The 18,115-nt window shown below is 36.5% G+C and overlaps 2 protein-coding genes and 1 pseudogene across 6 annotated transcripts in view; all 3 read right to left on the bottom strand.

The window, feature by feature from the left end:
- The window catches only part of LOC109076631 (cytoplasmic polyadenylation element-binding protein 1-like), a 78,950-nt gene extending 68,890 nt beyond the window's left edge, over nucleotides 1-10,060 (bottom strand). The window contains exons 1-2 of one of the 3 annotated variants that reach the window (XM_042754145.1): nucleotides 9,871-10,060; nucleotides 1,483-1,572 (exon numbers count right to left, since the gene is read on the bottom strand). In XM_042754145.1, the coding sequence (XP_042610079.1) occupies nucleotides 1,483-1,572; nucleotides 9,871-10,056 (276 nt within the window). In that variant the 5' untranslated portion in view covers nucleotides 10,057-10,060. Of the gene's footprint in view, nucleotides 1-176; nucleotides 408-1,482; nucleotides 1,573-9,870 lie in introns of those variants that run through there. The other 2 variants (XM_042754148.1, XM_042754147.1) reach the window with 2 other exon arrangements.
- A 528-nt stretch (nucleotides 10,061-10,588) lies between these two features.
- LOC109075428 lies at nucleotides 10,589-13,145 on the bottom strand (annotated as a pseudogene).
- A 733-nt stretch (nucleotides 13,146-13,878) lies between these two features.
- LOC109084760 (regulator of telomere elongation helicase 1-like) overlaps nucleotides 13,879-18,115 on the bottom strand; it is a 76,875-nt gene continuing 72,638 nt past the window's right edge. Inside the window, exons 11-14 of one of the 3 annotated variants that reach the window (XR_006159263.1) lie at nucleotides 16,751-16,832; nucleotides 15,883-16,016; nucleotides 15,683-15,796; nucleotides 13,879-13,906 (exon numbers count right to left, since the gene is read on the bottom strand). Coding sequence is in view for 1 of the 3 variants with exons in the window: in XM_042754149.1 (XP_042610083.1) it covers nucleotides 15,932-15,975; nucleotides 16,751-16,832 (126 nt within the window). In the remaining 2 variants the exon portion in view is untranslated. Of the gene's footprint in view, nucleotides 13,907-15,682; nucleotides 15,797-15,882; nucleotides 16,017-16,750; nucleotides 16,833-18,115 lie in introns of those variants that run through there. The other 2 variants (XM_042754149.1, XR_006159264.1) reach the window with 2 other exon arrangements.

Genomic DNA, 18,115 nt, shown 5'->3' with positions numbered 1-18,115 from the left:
AGCAAACCGCCTTTTGCTATTTGTCTCGGTTTGTGTAGGCCTACCATTGTGTTTGTACTATTTTCATCATACACAGCTAAAAGCTGCAAATGTTTGATGTTGACGTAAAATTAGGTTAAAAAACTGAAAGTGTGTGTAAAAGCTCTTTCAAACACATAGAACAGACCGTCTCTTACCCTGCAGAAATCCATGAGAGCGTCTATATGCAGCTCAAAAAGACAAAAACAGGCTAATTTAACTTTTTAAAACAGGTCAGGCCGTCGCTGCTCCAGGACACAAAACGGAACACGTTTCAGTAATTTTGGATTAAACGGGTGCATGACACCAGCATTAGTGAATCACACTCATGGTCACGCCAGACCAAACGACAGTGAAGGCTGGGGCTAGTTGTCACACGGGAAGTTGCCACGAGGGTTATATTTCAGTAACTAAAAATACGGATAAATTTTAAACACGACACATTTTTTTTAATAACAATTATTTCTGGATAATGTTTGTAACATGAAGAAAGCCAGTAGTCTTTGCTACTTTGTAACCGCTAAAAATTGCAAATTGCGTTTCATAAATAAATTGCCCAGGTCACACCTGTCTGGTGTAAATATCAAACCATATAAACACATCAAAGTTAAATAAAAATTAGAAGACATCTTCATTTGAGTGTGCTTTCTGTTTTATTGACATTTAAAACTCTTTATGATAAATAAATAGAGATATAATATTTAAACAACACATGATTTCCCACAGTCACACAGAGAGGAGTCAGTAAAGCTGGATTTCATTTTTAACCTAGAGGAGAAGGAATATCTGGTTTATGCCATCAAGCACATCATAAAAAGGTCTAAAAAACTACTAACAGTGTATTCAACAGCATGAATGGCTCCAGATTGCATTAAAATATCTAAAATAACTGGATTGTGAGATACTGTATTCTTCTGAGAGCTTCATGAGAACAAGAAGCTGATGAATGTTGGGAGATACACCACTCCATAGTCCTAATTCAGTAGTTACACATTCGCAATTACAGAAAATACACATTTCCTGTCAAAAGAGATGTTGCTACAACATGAAAGCAGTGAATTTATACTGATGTTTCTTGGGGCTTTTGATTTCGCTAAACCAACAGAAAGTGTCTGTGTTCTAAAACTAATAAGAAAAATGTTCAGGAGAGGTTCAACAAAGTTCATGATTTTCGAAACCAGTTTGAAGCGGTTTCTGGAAACAAATCTACAGTCGTCATGTGGATGTGGGAAGGCATTAGATGTAAGACATTGCATTCAGTAAATGTGAAAGATAAACACTGCACAGAGTTTCTATTGATTTCAGGAAAATCAAGAAGGCAGCAAATTATTCACTCAGATGATTAGTCTGAGCAGATGGATTTATTAACTGGTTAGTGACTTGTGGATTACAAGGTGGTTTCCAAAAACTGTCAGCCATGTACTGTATATCCTAACAAGCTTCTAATTAAAACTGATGCATCACCATCTTCTCACGGTTCACCGTCAGCGGAGCTCCACCGCATTCCTTCGTAGTCACGGTGACCAGCACTAGACAACTGCTGCTGACTGTTTTTACCTGCGAACAGGAACGGAAGGAGGAGGAGAAGGTGTACTGAGGTTTCAAAAGATCACAGGTCAGAAATAAAGGCAGAAAAGCGAAGAATTAATGAGTTTTACTTTTATTCAAACCTACATTAAATATAATGAACATTTGAATTCCTCTAAAGTATAACTAATACCAGTCCCTCCACGGAATTTCTGCGATTCTGTGATCACGGAATCCAATGCATGTAGCTATTCACTACTAGTATGACTAACATGTTGGAATTCCTGTTATAGGATTTACTGTTGCAAAGAAATAAGACTTACTAAACGGTTGCCAAGGTACTCTGTTTTGCTGCTAGGGAGTGGCTTGGAAGCTGCCACTGATGATACTTCCAAGGCTGCTTGCCAATATAAACCGACCCCCATATCTGTACGATGTTCTGATGCAAAGATATACTTAATGCTGTTTTGACATCGGCTTTGCAGCTGTTTTGTTCCATTCATCGCTACAGTTATCACTGTCAATCACAGTAATGAATAACTCACGGAACAATTCAGTTCAATTCAATTTTATTTGTATAGTGCTTTTTACAATACAAAAACTGTTACAAAGCAACTACAAGACGTAGTCAGCCAGACGACGAACATTATTAACAGCAATTATTATATACTGTCAGTTTGTGTGGATATGACAGGATTTTCAGAAAAATTTATACAAGACGTAGTCAGCCAGACGACGAACATTATTAACAGCAATTATTATATGATGCAGTCACACATTTAGCAATAATTGCTAGTTCTGTTTGTTGATTCAGGGTTAGCATCATCTGAGGTCCTCTGAGGGTCAGCATCATCTCTTCTCAGGTGTTCTGGTTCCAGACTGGAGCTTGTGTAAATCCTAGTTACCACGGGATGAAGATCCCAGCAGAAACAGAGAAACAAATAGAGACATCATTAGCATAGCTGCTGTTCCAACAAAGTAAAATTAACCCATTTAACCCAAGCGAAAGAATAAGAAAGCGCATTTGTTTAGATACAACTGCAGTCACAAATTATGAGATGCATTATTTGAATGCTTGGCGAAAGAGATGTGTTTTTAATCTAGATTTAAACAGAGGAAGTGTGTCTGAACCCTGAACTTTATCAGGAAGACTATTCCAGAGTTTGGGAGCCAAATGCGAAAAAGCTCAAAAACATTTCATAAGTGTTAAATCAGAGATATATCTTTCAGTTGAACATGTTAAACTCCCTATATAAATGTCAATAAATTCATTCTTTAATCATTCTCCAGTTTTGTCTTGCCTCTCTACAACCATTACAATATCTGGCTATATCATTTAGTGACTGCATACTCTGATTCCAATTTTATTTTACCTGATAACAAGCAAATTAGTTAAACTTAAGGAGGTTAATCAATATAGTCAGTATAATTCAAGAAACTAAGACTTCACTATTTCAGATGTTTAAAAATGTATATATATTTGTAATTTGTTTTGTGTAAATTTTTTAAATCCAACCTCTGATGTATTTTGAATAAAAAACATTTTATAAAATCTAATAAAAATACTCATGAGATTAACTGTATTTCAAATTATGTATGTACAAACTAAACCACCTGGGTCTTATAAACTGCGGTCCTGAAACTGCAACCGTTGCTATATCATCCAGTTCGGTAGATCGTGCTGTCACAAAAAATAGCCGGGGTGCTAAAACTGCAGCCTCCGGTTGTGCACAGTTGTATTTTATTGAAGCATCCCTGGGCGCCGCCATTGGCTAGCGGACCCCCACCTGCTGTTAGCATTCCATTGACTCCCATTCATTTTGGCGTCACTTTTACAGCGAATTTACATCTGAAGCTTTAAAGACTCCATTTGTCCATTCATTATTTCTAAAGAAACACGAAAATGTATAAAAGGCCCCATTACCTTGTATCTTACGTTGTGGCCCCGTAGAAGCAGTTTATTGTAAAAATAGGCTAACGAGGGGATTCGGCAAGATGGCGGAACGGGCAAGCAGCACTTTCTGAGCTCTCATTCACATGCCCCAGAATTCTTTCCTCAAAATTAAATGTGATTGGTTTAAAGATTAAAAAAACAGTAAACTGAACTTTTAAATAAGGGGTTGAAACACTTTATTCCAGACATTTATAGCCCAATCGAAGTCGGTCGGACTAAAAGGGGAAAAAAAAAATTTATTGGGTCGGTCGGGTTATTGGCAAACAAGAATATTTTTAAGGATGGCCTAATAGTTATTTGAAGGTTGTGAAAATATTAGCAATACAGCAAGGAATGACAGCATTAGGTTTTATTGTTGTCATCAATTAATGCACTTCTTAATTGCATTACCTTACATATTTTTACATTATTACATTATGTTGTCAATAAATTGCCTTTATCAGTAAGTTTTGGCCACTGCCTGACATCATCTACCCAATGTTCCCTTTCCCCAGACATTTTCTTTAATGAGCAGGAACCGCTTTCACTTAACACTAGGGGTCTAAGAGATTTTGTTAAAAGGAAATCAGTATTCCTTTTTTGTGAAAATGAAAAGGCACAATGCTTTCTTCTCCAAGAAACTCATTCTGTTGAAATCGATGAAAAATTCTGGTCAAACCAGGGTGGAGATAAAATACTTTTTTTTCATGGTTCTAATAGGTCAGCAGGTATTGCTATACTTTTAAACAATTTCCTTGGAAAACCACTGCCAGGGACAGTTGTGGTCATTGGATAATATGCGTTTTTGAAATAGAGGATCGTTTTTTGATTCTGGGAAATATATATGGATATAATAATCAAAACCAAAAAAAAATATTGATTGATGATGTTATAAGAGTTGTAAAGGATTTAGGTAAAAGGTATCCAACTGAAAACTTTATTTTCGGAGGTGACTTTAATATGGTAATAGATAATTGGCTTGATAGATCTCCCTCAAAATATACAAGACATCATTACAATGCCATATTGCTTAACTTTTGAAGTGTGTTTAATTTAATAGATGTATGGCGGACTAAAAACCCTTGTGTCCAAGCCTTCACTTGATTTAAGCCTGATGGTTCAGTGAAATCTAGATTAGATTTCTGGCTGGTCTCTGAATTTAGATCTTGTCTGGAGCCAAGCTCTACAGTTTCTTCTGCACCTTTAACTGACCACTGTATGGTTAAACTTATTCTTAAACCTGCTAACACAGATCAAAGGCCAAAAGGGTACTGGAAATTTAACTCAAATGTTCTAAACAGTGAAACTTCTTGTCAAAAAATTAGAGCTATAATAAATAATGTTACTGGAGATTCAAATTTTAGAGACAATATATGAGGCCACTATTGCACACATACATGGGTAAACGTTCTTAGAATTAACTTTTTATTTATTTATTTTTATCTGATGCAGGGGATGGTGGATGATGACCAACAGAGTGTGTACTTTATCAGTGTTTAAGTTAAATCAAATGCAAAATAAAAAAAACAGTAGTATAGCCTACTATCTGACACAAATGTTGTATCATAAACCAGTTTTACCAAATTTGTAAAAATTTAAGAACTTCTAAGTAATTAATACATCTAGAATAAGAATTCTACATTCATGGTAATTAGTTATTAATTCATAGGTTGCAGCTCTCACTTTGGCTATGTAAACTTTGCTTCGTTTAAACGTAATATAATAAAAGTTAATTTAATTCTCACAGTCTGATTGTCCATGTCGTCCATCTCAAATGAGTGTTTTAGTTGATCCAGTTCGGTAGGTGGCGCTGTCAGAAAAAAAACTAGGGTCCTATAAGCGGGGTCCTATAGGCTGGGTCCTAAAACCACTGCCTTCTAGCCAATTTGGGTTGTTAATGATGTTCAATAAAAAAATTTAATAAAAAAGCTCACCGGCGCCATGTTATGCACCTAGCCCATTGCGAATAAAAGACATTTATCTCAAAACAAGGTTAGTGCCCAATGAACTTTTGCCGTTTATATGAGCATATACAATCGCTTAGTACAGCCGTAGCTGGTTTTAAGTCTACCATGTATGGTTACATTTTTATGGCTTATACCAGAGCCCGTCTATGGAGAGTCTCCCACTCCCTATTAAGTCCTATTGTACCAAATTTTTGGTTGCAGTTCCACCATAGTTCCACTGGGGGCGATCGCCATGAGTGCAAAATGAATGGGAGTCTATGGGGCTAGACAGCTAAATTTGTCCCTTTCACCTGACTGTTTTTTCTTTTCAAACGCAGCAACTTTTTTTTGGTTGCTGGCACTGTTATCTTAGCCTGACTACGTCAGACTTCCTACTTCCGCTCAATTTCATTTCGCTTCTGTACTCAGTCTGATACAGCGTCAGAGCTTTCTGTTCGCCACCGGTCTGGAAACAGCCGGGCCAATCAACGAAGAGAGGGCGGGCTGAGAGCCGTGACGTAGATGCTAAGCGCTGAGTTTTACATTGTAGGTTAGAGAAATCGAAAACCGAAACGACCGCGGGAAATGGGAAACGAGACACGGGATGCAATTCGCTCTGTTATGGAGAACATTCAACTCTTTTTCAAACTGTTCACTCCGGTATTTCGCTCGCATCATCATGTGTTTACAACAGTTTTACAGTGGAAGTTCAATCATAGATTTGAGTTCGATGCATGATGTCTGTGCTTCGATGCGGCTGTACAGGCGCATAACATACGTCATAACTAAACGTATCTGATTGGCTTACGGGTAACCAATGATTTTAAACTTCAGACAAGCGCCTAGCGAGAGAGAAAACACTTCTCTATTATGCCATTCCAGACTCTGTCTACGAAGCAAAGTGAAGTAGCAGAGTCTGGTATTACCAGGCTACTGTTATCTGCCTATTGTAATGTATGTACTGTGAAATTTACACTGAAATAAATTGAATTTGAGTACTTGTTGTGTTATTCTTGTGTTAAGAAATACCGGATACATATGGTATAGTATTGCCACCTTAAAAAAGCACAAAATAAATTTCACGCTCAATAGTGCTAAATATCAATACAAAATTTAAAAGGAAAAAAAAGCCTTGCAGGTGTGCAATGATAAATTGTTCTAATAGTGGGCAAGGGTTGTCCTATTTCTCATTTCCCAAGGACGAAAAAAGGTAACCCATGTGGACTGTGTTAATTATCAAAGCCTACCTGAATTTACTGTGGTTCACGTGGGAGGGAAAGCTGGCCAAATGCCAAGTTGGCTAATGTCCAAAATCGGCCAGGTTGCATGGGCTACCAAACAGCGTAACAATACGTGTTGTTGGGAGGGGGACTCTTCCCTTACTCGATTGCTACATAAAAATTGTTTTGTTTCTATTTTAACTACTTCACTGAATCACCTTCCACAGACTGAATGGGTTTTTTAGGAGTTACCCAACGGCTCTGGAAAGCCCCATAGACATTCTCTGAAAGCACCAAAGTGACTGAAGGATTGCTGTAAAGCAGTATCTCTGGTCGTAAGATGTGTATGACGTCACTGACATTTTGAAAGACTTTTTAAAGCAAATTAAGTGACTCTAAAAAATCTAACATCCAGCAATGTGTAATTTCTTTGCATCTCCTTTCAAATACAACATTAAAATTACTAGACAAAAAATTATATCCTGAGAAAAGTGGATTTTGAGGGGTATACCGCCATTGACCTCCATTCATTCTGCACTTATCCTGTGAGCGCCCTCATATGGAATCAGAGTGGAACTGCAACCAGTTCTGAAGCCGGAAGTGTAGTGAGAGTGAAACTTCTCACCATATTAGACATTGTCTGCTTATACCCCAACTTTCAATGGAGAAATTGTGTTGAATTCTTACTTCCGGTGTGATGAGAAGTCGAGTCCCCTCGCAAAATCCATAGACGGTAAAAGAAATGGACACAGTGACCCCATTGGAATCAACGGAGACAATTAGAAGTCAATTAGAAGTATTCTGATTAATTATCTCAATTGACTTTATGCCTCCGTGTCCCCCCGATCGCCTCATAGACAGTAAAAGATTGTCTGCGAGCTTCTCCTCCTGTCCATACAGTAATTTCTCTACTGTGCGACAGAGAGTCGCAGGTTATGACGCAGTCATTATCCAATTTTTAAACGCCTCAGATGTAAAGTTGTTCGCTGTCAAAGTGACGCCAAAATGAATGGGAGTGCAGGTAGCATTAAAATCACTCCCATTCAATTTTGAAATCAGGTCCGCGTAGGACCAAGGCAGTAGCTGTTTTAAGTGCCTGATATTTTTTCAGTTATAAAATAATAATAATTCAGTTGTGATGACTACAACCCGTTTACCCCACAAATTCAGAAGATTGTGGGATAACAGAAATAGAATTAGTAATAAAAAAAAAAAAAAAAAAAAAAAAAAAAAAATATATATATATATATATATATATATATATAATTTTTGAATTATTGCAAGTTTTCAAGGTGAATGCATACCTTGGCTCTAGGGGACAAACAACTAAAAATCAAGTCGGGAATCTTGGTGTGACTCTGGAGACAGACCTTAGTTTGAGTTTTTATGTCAAAGTAGTAACTAAATCAGTATACTATACTTTAAAAACATTGCAAGAATTAGATGTTTTACCTAGTTCATGCCTTTATCACCAGCAGGGTGGACTATTGTTATGGGCTCCTCACTGGCCTTTCCAAAAAAACCATTAGACAGCTGCAGCTCATCCAGAACGCTGCTGCCAGAATTCTGACGAGAACCAGAAAATCTGAGCATATCACACCAGTCCTCAGGTCCTTACACTGGCTTCCAGTTACATTTAGGATTGATTTTAAAGTACTTTTACTCATATATAAGTCACTAAATGACCTAGGACCGCTATATATATTTTAGATATGCTCACTGAATATAAACAGACCACTCAGATTACTAGGATCGAGTCAGTTAGAAATACCAAGGGTTCACACAAAACAAGGGGAGTCCCCCTTTAGTTACTATGCTGCCCGCAGTTGGAATCAGCTTCCAGAAGAGATCAGATGTGCTAAAACACTAGTCACACTAACACTGCCTGCATCACCTGGGCCACAGGAGAAAACAATGTTACAGCTTTGAATCTTACAGCTGAATCAATGCAGTAACACTGTTAACTACCATTGACATTGTACCAAATGTTTAGACTGAATATACGAGAACTGGTCCTCTGTGTTTTTGGTTAGTCTGGTTAATCCAAACTCAATTATCACCACATTACAGACATCTCACAAATTTCCCACTATTTCCCACTGTTGCCCTTTGGCTTGCTTGCTGTATGTATGAAGACTAAAGCATTTAGCACCAACTATTAAAACAGTGATGTTTTTGACCATATAGACACAACAGTATGTCTTTCTGTAAAGATTCTTTGAAATGTTATGTATTTCGAAAAATGTATAAATGTCTTACTTGATAGTTTGCATATTGCTTGAACATTTTATATGTAAAAAAAAAAAAAAAAAAATTCTGTAGAATTATTATATTATAATTGCAAGTTATAATTAACAATTATAAACTATTTAGCTCTATTTTTAGTTACTTTCTTCCTAGCTTGCGTGCCTCTTCCCCTCTTGTGGGTGCGCGCATGTGGGCAGCTCCTGTAGCAGCAGGGGTGGTAGCCATGGTAGCGAGAGAGAGGGACAGTCGCCCAGCCAATCATATTTAGTAGCTGTGTTTAATTGCAGCCCCGAGAGGACTACAGACACACGATTTTTATACTCTCCTTTTCAGAGTACTAACATTTTAATTATGTATTGGTATATAAAGACAGTTTAAACAAATTTGGGAAAAAAGTTTTTTTTTAGAAAAAAAAAAACCTGCCTACCCTGCCTTTAACTGCCTTTTTTTTTATACAGTCACAATTAAATATAATTGAAGGTATTTAAAAGTATGTTAGTAGATATATTATTATAAGTTGTACTATGCAGTAGAAAAAAAAGGAATTTTTTTTTTTTTTTTAATCGGTGCTAATTAAGATAAAAGATAAAACTAGATACTACTAGATTAACAAAATAAAAAATTCTGTTGTCTTCCCTTTAGCCAAATAGGTAGGAAACCTTCAACACCCATAATGCACTAGGCATGTTGCCATCTAAGGCCACTCCCACCATTCTGCTATGGTTACGCTTGACCAGAGTCAAATAGCACCTTGCTTTAGTAGATAATACTTTTTAGCAAACTTTTAGTCATAATGGTGTCAACTTGTATTGTTCCCTCCCGGGTGTAATAATTCAAAGAGTAAATGTTTAGCGGGAGTGAGTTACTTTCGGTTTCCAGTGAACAATCCAGCCCATTGTAGGCAGTGGTTAAAGGCTGTAAAGAATCATAAGTACAGAGAGAACACGCGGAAAATAATAAGGATATGATGAGATTTCGCACCTCTGAGCAATCCGTGTGTGTCTCGAACGAGCGGTTCAACCACATTAACTAGAAAGTTACTCAGGTCATCGGTTGTCTTGTACCACTGTAACGCCTCCATGATGATCTTTAAGTTCTCATGACTCAGGCATCGTCTCAGCTCCACAATGAAAGCATTGCCTGTTTTTTCAGTACATGAATTCATTGTTTTCTGAAAAAGCAGAAGACAGAATACATTTACTTCAATAAACATGGCCCGTTCCTTTTAATGTCCAAATCCATTTATTGTGATAATCTAACTAAATTAGAAGGTAAGCACTATCAATCAAAGGGGATTATTATTATTATGTTTTATTTTTTTTTATTAATGAATCATTCTGAAGACTGGAGTAATGATGCTGAATATTTATTTTTGCTATCACATGAATAAAATACTTTAAATGATAATAATAGATTGTTTGTATATATATATATATATATATATATATATATATATATATATATATATATATATATATATATATATATATATATATATATATTAGATAGATAGATGATAGATATAGACAGATATTTATAGTACATTCTGATATTGTAAAATAATATGCATTTTTAATATGAATATCTGTTAAAATAATCCAGTTGCTGTATAGTCATGTTATTGACAGCATATTGAGTTCTACATACACAAATGGAACTAAAAATCACACAGCTCACAAAACTTCAGTCAGGATGCCTTACCTGTGTTGAACCACTTTAATTTTCCGCTTCCCAACTCTTGATTAACGATCCAGACGTTTGTCATGCTGGAGGGAATGAGAAGAGAAGTGACTCGCCTCCAGGGTTACAGACAAATGAGATAAAGGGAAAATTAGCCACATAGTTATGTTACAGCATGTGATAAATCTTACAGACCTGCACAATGAGCTTATCTGAAGAAAGCAGAAAGATTTGAGTAACAGATCAAAAGTGTCCCTGATCATGATTTATGAGACAATGTTTTATACATCTCATTTATTCAGCAAAAAATCCTCAGAGAAATGTGATGTCTTGTGCCTATACAAGTGTTTCTCACAGTAAGCTATCTTGAATTCAGAAGATCTGGAAAATGAAGCAAACTTTGCATGGAACTACTTTTTTATACTTTTTTTTGGACCATGGCAGTATACATTAGCATCATTAGGAAAAGAGCAGCTCTGACATTATATATTACATCTCATTAGATGATAAACAGCAGAGAGAAAGTAACACTGGTTCGGAAAAAAAGTGTTTGAAAGTGGACAAGGTCAAAAGTTTTAGACCCCATTTAGACCTGTATTTAGCCTCATCCACTTGTGATCCGATCGACCAAAACGCACCAGCTGTAAACAGGGCCTAAGAAAATCTCTTTCGCAATGTAATTCTTGTCTTACCCTTTCTTCCCCAACCATGGTGTCTTCCCTCACTTTGTTGGTTGTGTCATCAGGGACGTCCAGCAGGCTAACTGGTTTTCTGTCAATGTCCATCTCATATTGAATGAACATTTGGGCATCCCCATCACTTCCAGACTGCTCTTCTGACTCTAAAACAACACAATCACTTTTGCTGACTTAGTTCAATAAGTTCAAAATTAATGCGTCAAAACAAATTATGAACGATCAAATCGGAGGGCTCTGTTTCCGTTAAATGATAGAATAGGCTCCAAGCATTATCTTATGTTAATGTTTCATTTGTTCAGCTAGGTTCAACAATCTCAGAATGAGACCAAATTATAACTTATTGCTTAATTACTTGACTTTTATATTGATTAATGTATAAAAGTAATTAGGGAATAAATGGCAACATAAATTTCCAAGACTTAGTATGTCTTAATGAAAATCACATTCACCCAAGATCTCATTAAAAAATACAGGAAAAAAAAAGTTAAATGGAGGTGATCTCACCTAATTTTTTCCTTTTTAGGCTGGGGACGTGGGAGTCTACTTGTTTGGCCTTTCGAGATGTGTCACTGAGCCAGACACTCTTATGAGGACAGCCGGAGCCTCTGTTGAGCGGCCTGGTGTCTGCCTGCTTCTCACTGCTCTCTGCTTTTCCTTTCCTAACAGGAACTGGTCTCTGATAAACAAATCAACCAATAAATGTGCATGTCAGCTCCTATTAGTGTTAAAAGGGCCTTGCAGATTTTTAGGGTAGATGAACAAGAAAAAAACATACTGTTTTCTGCGCCGTCCGAAAGAAATGAACCACATCACGGACCATGGTACCGAAGTTATCATAAATTTTAACATATGGCCTCACCCAAGGAGGAAGCTGATTACAGGCTTCGGTGCCACTGAACCTGGATTACAATTCCAGAACATCAATATTGGAGTGCATGCTCTCCAGTCAAATTGGGAATTGCCGTTCTAGTAATTAGCGCTGACCTGTGATCACAGAGGAAGATGGCTCCGTAGTCTTCTCTGTGACGGATCACTCTGCCAATGGCTTGATTCACAGCTCGATAGGCCTGCTGTCTGTACCACTCCTGCCCGGACAGATACTGAACAACAACACAGACCATAAGAACCTTTACATCATGATCTTAGTCATCATTAAGATCATCAAAAAAAATAAAAAATAATAATAATACTAATAAGAATATTTATTTAATAAAATATTAGTAAAAATATTTGAAGATCATGTTATATTTTCTTTTGTTTTTTCAATGAATTATTAATACATAAAAATCACTATTTATTGGGGAGTTGTACCACAGTATCAATATCAAAGTACAATATCTATTAAAAGGTATTATCTGATAAGAGACTTCCTTTCTATTATATCATATTTGATAAAACCATTGCTTTTGAAAAAAGATTTTAAGATTTTGTGATTTATGGATTTATTTGCATTTACTACCCACAACTTTTATTTGCAAACAAGGATAAAAACAGAAACATAAAATGGTACATGGGTACAATATCTGCATTCCATAAAAGAAACACAGTTGAGCATTTTGAAGAGCAGGTACCTTCACTCCACTAATGTTATTTTTGCACATCTCGTCCAGATACTGCATTTTAAGCACCACCCTCGGGTCCATCATCGGGGGAAAGGGGAGTCCAGTGACAACAACACCTCGACAGTACGTGTCAGCAAAATCCAACCCTTCGCTTGCCTTGGGGAAAGATGGAAAACAAGAAATGTGTTGATATTACTGGTGTCGGTTCATAAAAGTAATTTTATTGCATCAAATATGTATAGTCTCACCTTTCCTCTACATACAGCGAAGAAGCTTCCTCTTCCTACTGGAGTTTGGGTCTTTCAGCTTGGCATAATAGCCATCAATCACCTGCAAGAGAATCCAATTTTAGAGCAGAACTGACTGAGGGCTTGTGCACATCAAGCTATGCTAGCATTTTGTTAGTATCTACTGTATATCAAATCATACTGAGTGGTTACCTCAGTAAAAGTGCCTTTACCCCTCGGTTTCAACAAAACATGGGCTTCACTTTGTCAATGCAACCTGCATGTCCACTAGCCTGAGAGAGTGAAGAGGATTGGTGCATAGTAAATGAAATTCTAAAGTTGGCAAAAGATGAACAAGGTACAGAAATTTACAAAGAAACTTAAAAAAAGAAAATAAAAAGTATTTCATTCATTTTAAAAACCTAGCAAGAGTAAGAAACATGCTGTCTAACTTTTAAACAAATCATTGTTTTAGTTCTGTTCAATAAATCATCATGATTTTTTTTTTCTCGAAATCAGTCTGAATCAAAATCACAACTTGTCACTTAAACTGATCATCTCCAATTTGAACTGGTCAGTCAGCGCCAGCAACATACTGTATATCTTTAACACGGTCAGACCGAACACACTTACCCTCCAGAACTCCAGAGTCTTATCCATCACCGGATACGAGGGGAAGAACACCAGCAGTCCATGAGGGACCAGCCGTGTCAGATTGACTGCAAACCCAATCATATGAATATCATCATGCTGATCATCAGATCATTCTTGATAAGAGTTTAAGATCAGCTGCTGTGCTAGTCTTACCAAGAGTGTTTCCCATAGATGACATGTTTTCAGGAACAAACCTTCAAAAACAAAAGAGCAGTTTACAAGCCTCCTAACGGCTCACATTTAATCTTTCCCGAGTCATATAAAGTAGGTTGTGGGGATGTGCAGTCAAATAAACAACAAGAAATGTAATTTAGTTTTTCTGTTGCAAGACTAATTTGGAAGACGTGCATAAAAGCTGATGACTCTTCTGTCAGACGCAGTTTAAATAAAGCGTGTCTGAGAAAAACTTGTTGTCCTGCTTCAGTATCTGTTGTCAGGCTACTGTATGTCACAGCCATTTTTCTGACTTGTTTTAAACCTCAGAAAAAAATTACTTTCCTGTCCTGTCAGCCATTACACTGCACTCTTAGGGTGCACTGCGGTGGCACACACTATTCATCACTTGGTTATAAATAAAGCACAAAAATTACCAAAAAGTACCAGTAAATTCCGTAACTGGTACTTGTGTTAGCTGGGAAGGATTTGCATGCAGCTATGATGTTCATTCTATTAACCAGGAGCAGTTTTCCATTTCATTAACAGTTTAGGCTAGTTTATGCTATTTTTGTATTTTTATTATGGTAACTGTTGTTTCTGTAACCCCAAAATGCCACTTTATTTTCTACTTTGTGTCATTGTGTATATTGTTAAATGACTGTGGTGGCTCACACCAACTTACTAACTTTATTGTATTTAAGGGATGGTTCCCCCAAAACTGAACATTCTATCATTACTCACCCTCATGTCGTTCTAAAGCCATAAGAGTTTTGTTCATCTTCAGAACACAAATGAGATCTTTTTTGAGAGATTTATGTCCATCCATTGACAAGTCTAAACAACTTCCACTTTGACGCTTTAAAAAGTCCATAAAGAGATCGTGAAGCTAATCCATATTAATTGAGTGGCCAGATTTTCTGAAGAGACTCAATAGCTTAATTTGATGAACAGATTGCATATTGGCTTTAATTCACATATAAACATTCATCACACATCAGATATGGTAAACAGAAGCTTGAGCATGTTCATTTGACGCAAGAACCAATGAGGTTCATTCTCATGTGTTACGCAGCACGTTTGAGCTTCTACTAGAACCAATGAGGTTTGTTCTTGCACGTCAAGCAGGTTCAGTTGAGGTTCTGTTTATGTTCTGTTGATCAATGTTTATATGTGAATAAAATACTAATTCAATCTGTTCATCATATAAAACGATCAAATCTCCTCAGAAAATTTGAACTTAAACACTTAATTCATATGGATTAGTTTTACGATCTCTTTATGAACGTTTTTCATTAAGATCATTTGTGTTCACTTCATGTGTTCCAAGAATGAACGAAAGCCTTCCAGGTTTGCAATGACATGAGGGGTGAGCAATGACATAATTTAAAATTTGGGGTGAAATAACCCTTTAACAAAAACTATTTTAAAACTGCTATTAAACAGCCTTACCTTATAGGCTACTTTTTATTCATCAGTATTAGTCATATCCTTAAAATTAATGTGCAGGTTAAGTAAAGTCTGATGGAATTTCTTTTATGTAAAATTCTTACAAAAATTGGGTCACGGGTTTAATGACCATGGGAGAACGTGGATCCCATGGCCAAAGCAGTAGAGAACCACTGATATAAACTTCTTCTATGGTACTTTTTGGACCTTGACAGCCTATGGTCAAATATAAATTACATTTCTCAGATCAAAATAATAGCACCTGGGTTTGAAATAGAAAGTGGGTGAATAATAAATGACAGTATAAAACAGAGGGTGTTGATGTGACTAAACAGCCCTTGATACACTACACTACTTGAAACACTCACCTCATGTCAAAGGCTGTGCTCAACTTCACGCCGTCCGGACCTTTTTCAATGATACTGACGGAAATCTGATCAGGCTGGATGACATGAAGATTCTCCAAGGATACAGGGAAAGGACTGCAGAAAATCAGCAGAGAATTAGTATCCTACCTGCATCAACTCATAAACCTCGGCAGGGACAGCTAGAAGAGAAGAGCACGAACATTTTCATTTCACAGGTGAAGGATGAGAGCGGCGAGAGAGTTCCACTGGTCAGAATGATGCTGCGTACTCCCTGTCCGAGCAGCTCCTGCATGCTGAAACCCCGGAGAAAAACACCAGTAACTCAGCACATTCCCTATAAAATATACACACACCATTTCAATCTTTCCTAGCTTTGGCATACAAGTTTGACGAGCAATATCAATTTTTTTTCAGCATTTCACTGTGGAAGGGGTTTTCATGTGCACCACCAAGGTGACCAAAACATGTAATATTGAAGCAATAATACACATTATAGCCTGGGTTTGCAGACAGGGCTCAGATTAAGCCATGATTAGGTCTTAGTTTTTTCAAGACATTTACAGTAAGGCATTCATAAACGCGCCATAAAAAAAAACAAAAAAAAAACTAATTGGTCAAATCAAGTCCAGTATATTTGTATAGCGCTTTTCACAAAACAGATTGTATCAAAGCAGCTTCACAGTATTAACTGAAAATAACAAAACAAGGTTTGTTTCTAGTGGAAAAAACATCCACATTTGGTAAGGCTGATCAATAGTATTACTGATTGATTAAATTAAATTAAATATTTAATATATTATAATTAAATATAATTAAATATAATATGGTGCATGTGCATTTTGAGACAAAAACAACAGCACTGACAAGTTGCTTTCAGTTAAAACAGCTCAAACATGCATTATAGTCTGGGATTAGGCTTAAGCCTTGACTGTGAAACCAGGGGAATACATTTCAGATTCTCCATGACTGAAAAATTACATAAAAACACCCAGAATGTGTGCTCCAGTCAATAGCAATGAATAGCAAAACACATGAGGTGTAGCAAAGTGTTGAATAAGAGTCTCAAACCTTGTTTTTTTGTAGAAGAGGACGCACATAAATCAGTCTGCAGTTTAGTCTTGAAGTTGTTGGTGACTGGATGAATGTGGACCTGATTTCAGACACAAATTTGTTATTCAGAAGCAAGTGGGGCGGGGTGGATGACAGACGAGTATTAAAGGAACTATCGTCTGACATACACTACAACATGCACAAGTTTAGGGTCAGTAAGATTTTTTTAATTTGAAAAAAGTATTTTGTTCAACAAGGCTGCATTTATTTGATCAAAAAACACAGTAGAAAAGCACATTTCAATGCGTTTATTTTAAACAGACATTAATCCAGTAATTATTCCTGTGATCAAAGCTGAATTTTCAGCATCATTACTCCAGTCTTCAGTGTCACATGATCCTTCTGAAATCATGAAAACATGATGATTTATGATCAATGTTTACAGTTATTATAATAATATGTGGATGGAAATCCTTTTTCAGGATTCTTTGATTTTGATTGCATTTATTTGAATAAAAAATATTTTGTAACATTATCATACCTGCCAACCTTGAAGAAATTTTATGAGTACTACAACCCCCCCCAAACGCACGCGAGAACCTGACAGCCCACCGCCAATGTATGCTCCACCGTTGCACACACACCTTTGAGAAAACTATGAGATACCTAACACTATAAAACATATTATACACATAATATCCTTTCACCAATTAAGATTTATTAGTTACTCCATAACATATAAAAGTAAACTGAAAGAAATTCTTTCTAAATAAATAAATCAAAACATTAAATAAATGTGCAAAACCAGCAGTTATCAATATCAAATTTTTTTTTAATAATTTTCCACGCATAGTGTTTAAACTTTTGCATTAAGTTGTTAAAAGTTGCAGATTTGGCTTTTTTTAAGTAGTGCATCAGTGAAAGTCTCTTTGTAATGTTATGGAAATTTTTAGTTTTGTTAATTTGGCATTGATTTCATTAATCTCATTTAAGTATCTTTTTAAACATACAATGAATAAGTTAGTATATATAGTCCATAGGGACATTAAGTTATTTTATGTAACTTGTGCACATAACTGCTTTAGGTTGAATGACAACATTTAAAGGTGCCATCTGTCATGTCTGGCAAAAAAATCAAGTCATACTCCACATTCCATACCAGATGGGGGCAGTATGCCTCAATAAAGTGAATTGGTGTACTCTAGAGTAACAAACGAGAAACGGCATAGTCTCTATGCTCCGCCCCTACCTTCACAACAACCCTACAGCCATAGCCGAAGCCTAATGGGCCTTTCACACAGGACGCGGTATGCGCACGCCATGGTCAAAGTTCAAAATAGTTCAACTTTTGCCGCTGCGCTCTGTGACGATTACCAGCGCGAC

This window comes from Cyprinus carpio, unplaced genomic scaffold, assembly GCF_018340385.1.
Source record: "Cyprinus carpio isolate SPL01 unplaced genomic scaffold, ASM1834038v1 S000006462, whole genome shotgun sequence".
NCBI lineage: Eukaryota > Metazoa > Chordata > Actinopteri > Cypriniformes > Cyprinidae > Cyprinus > Cyprinus carpio.
The sequence above is the reverse complement of the archived record's forward strand: the minus strand, read 5'-3'. Positions and strand labels throughout refer to the sequence as shown.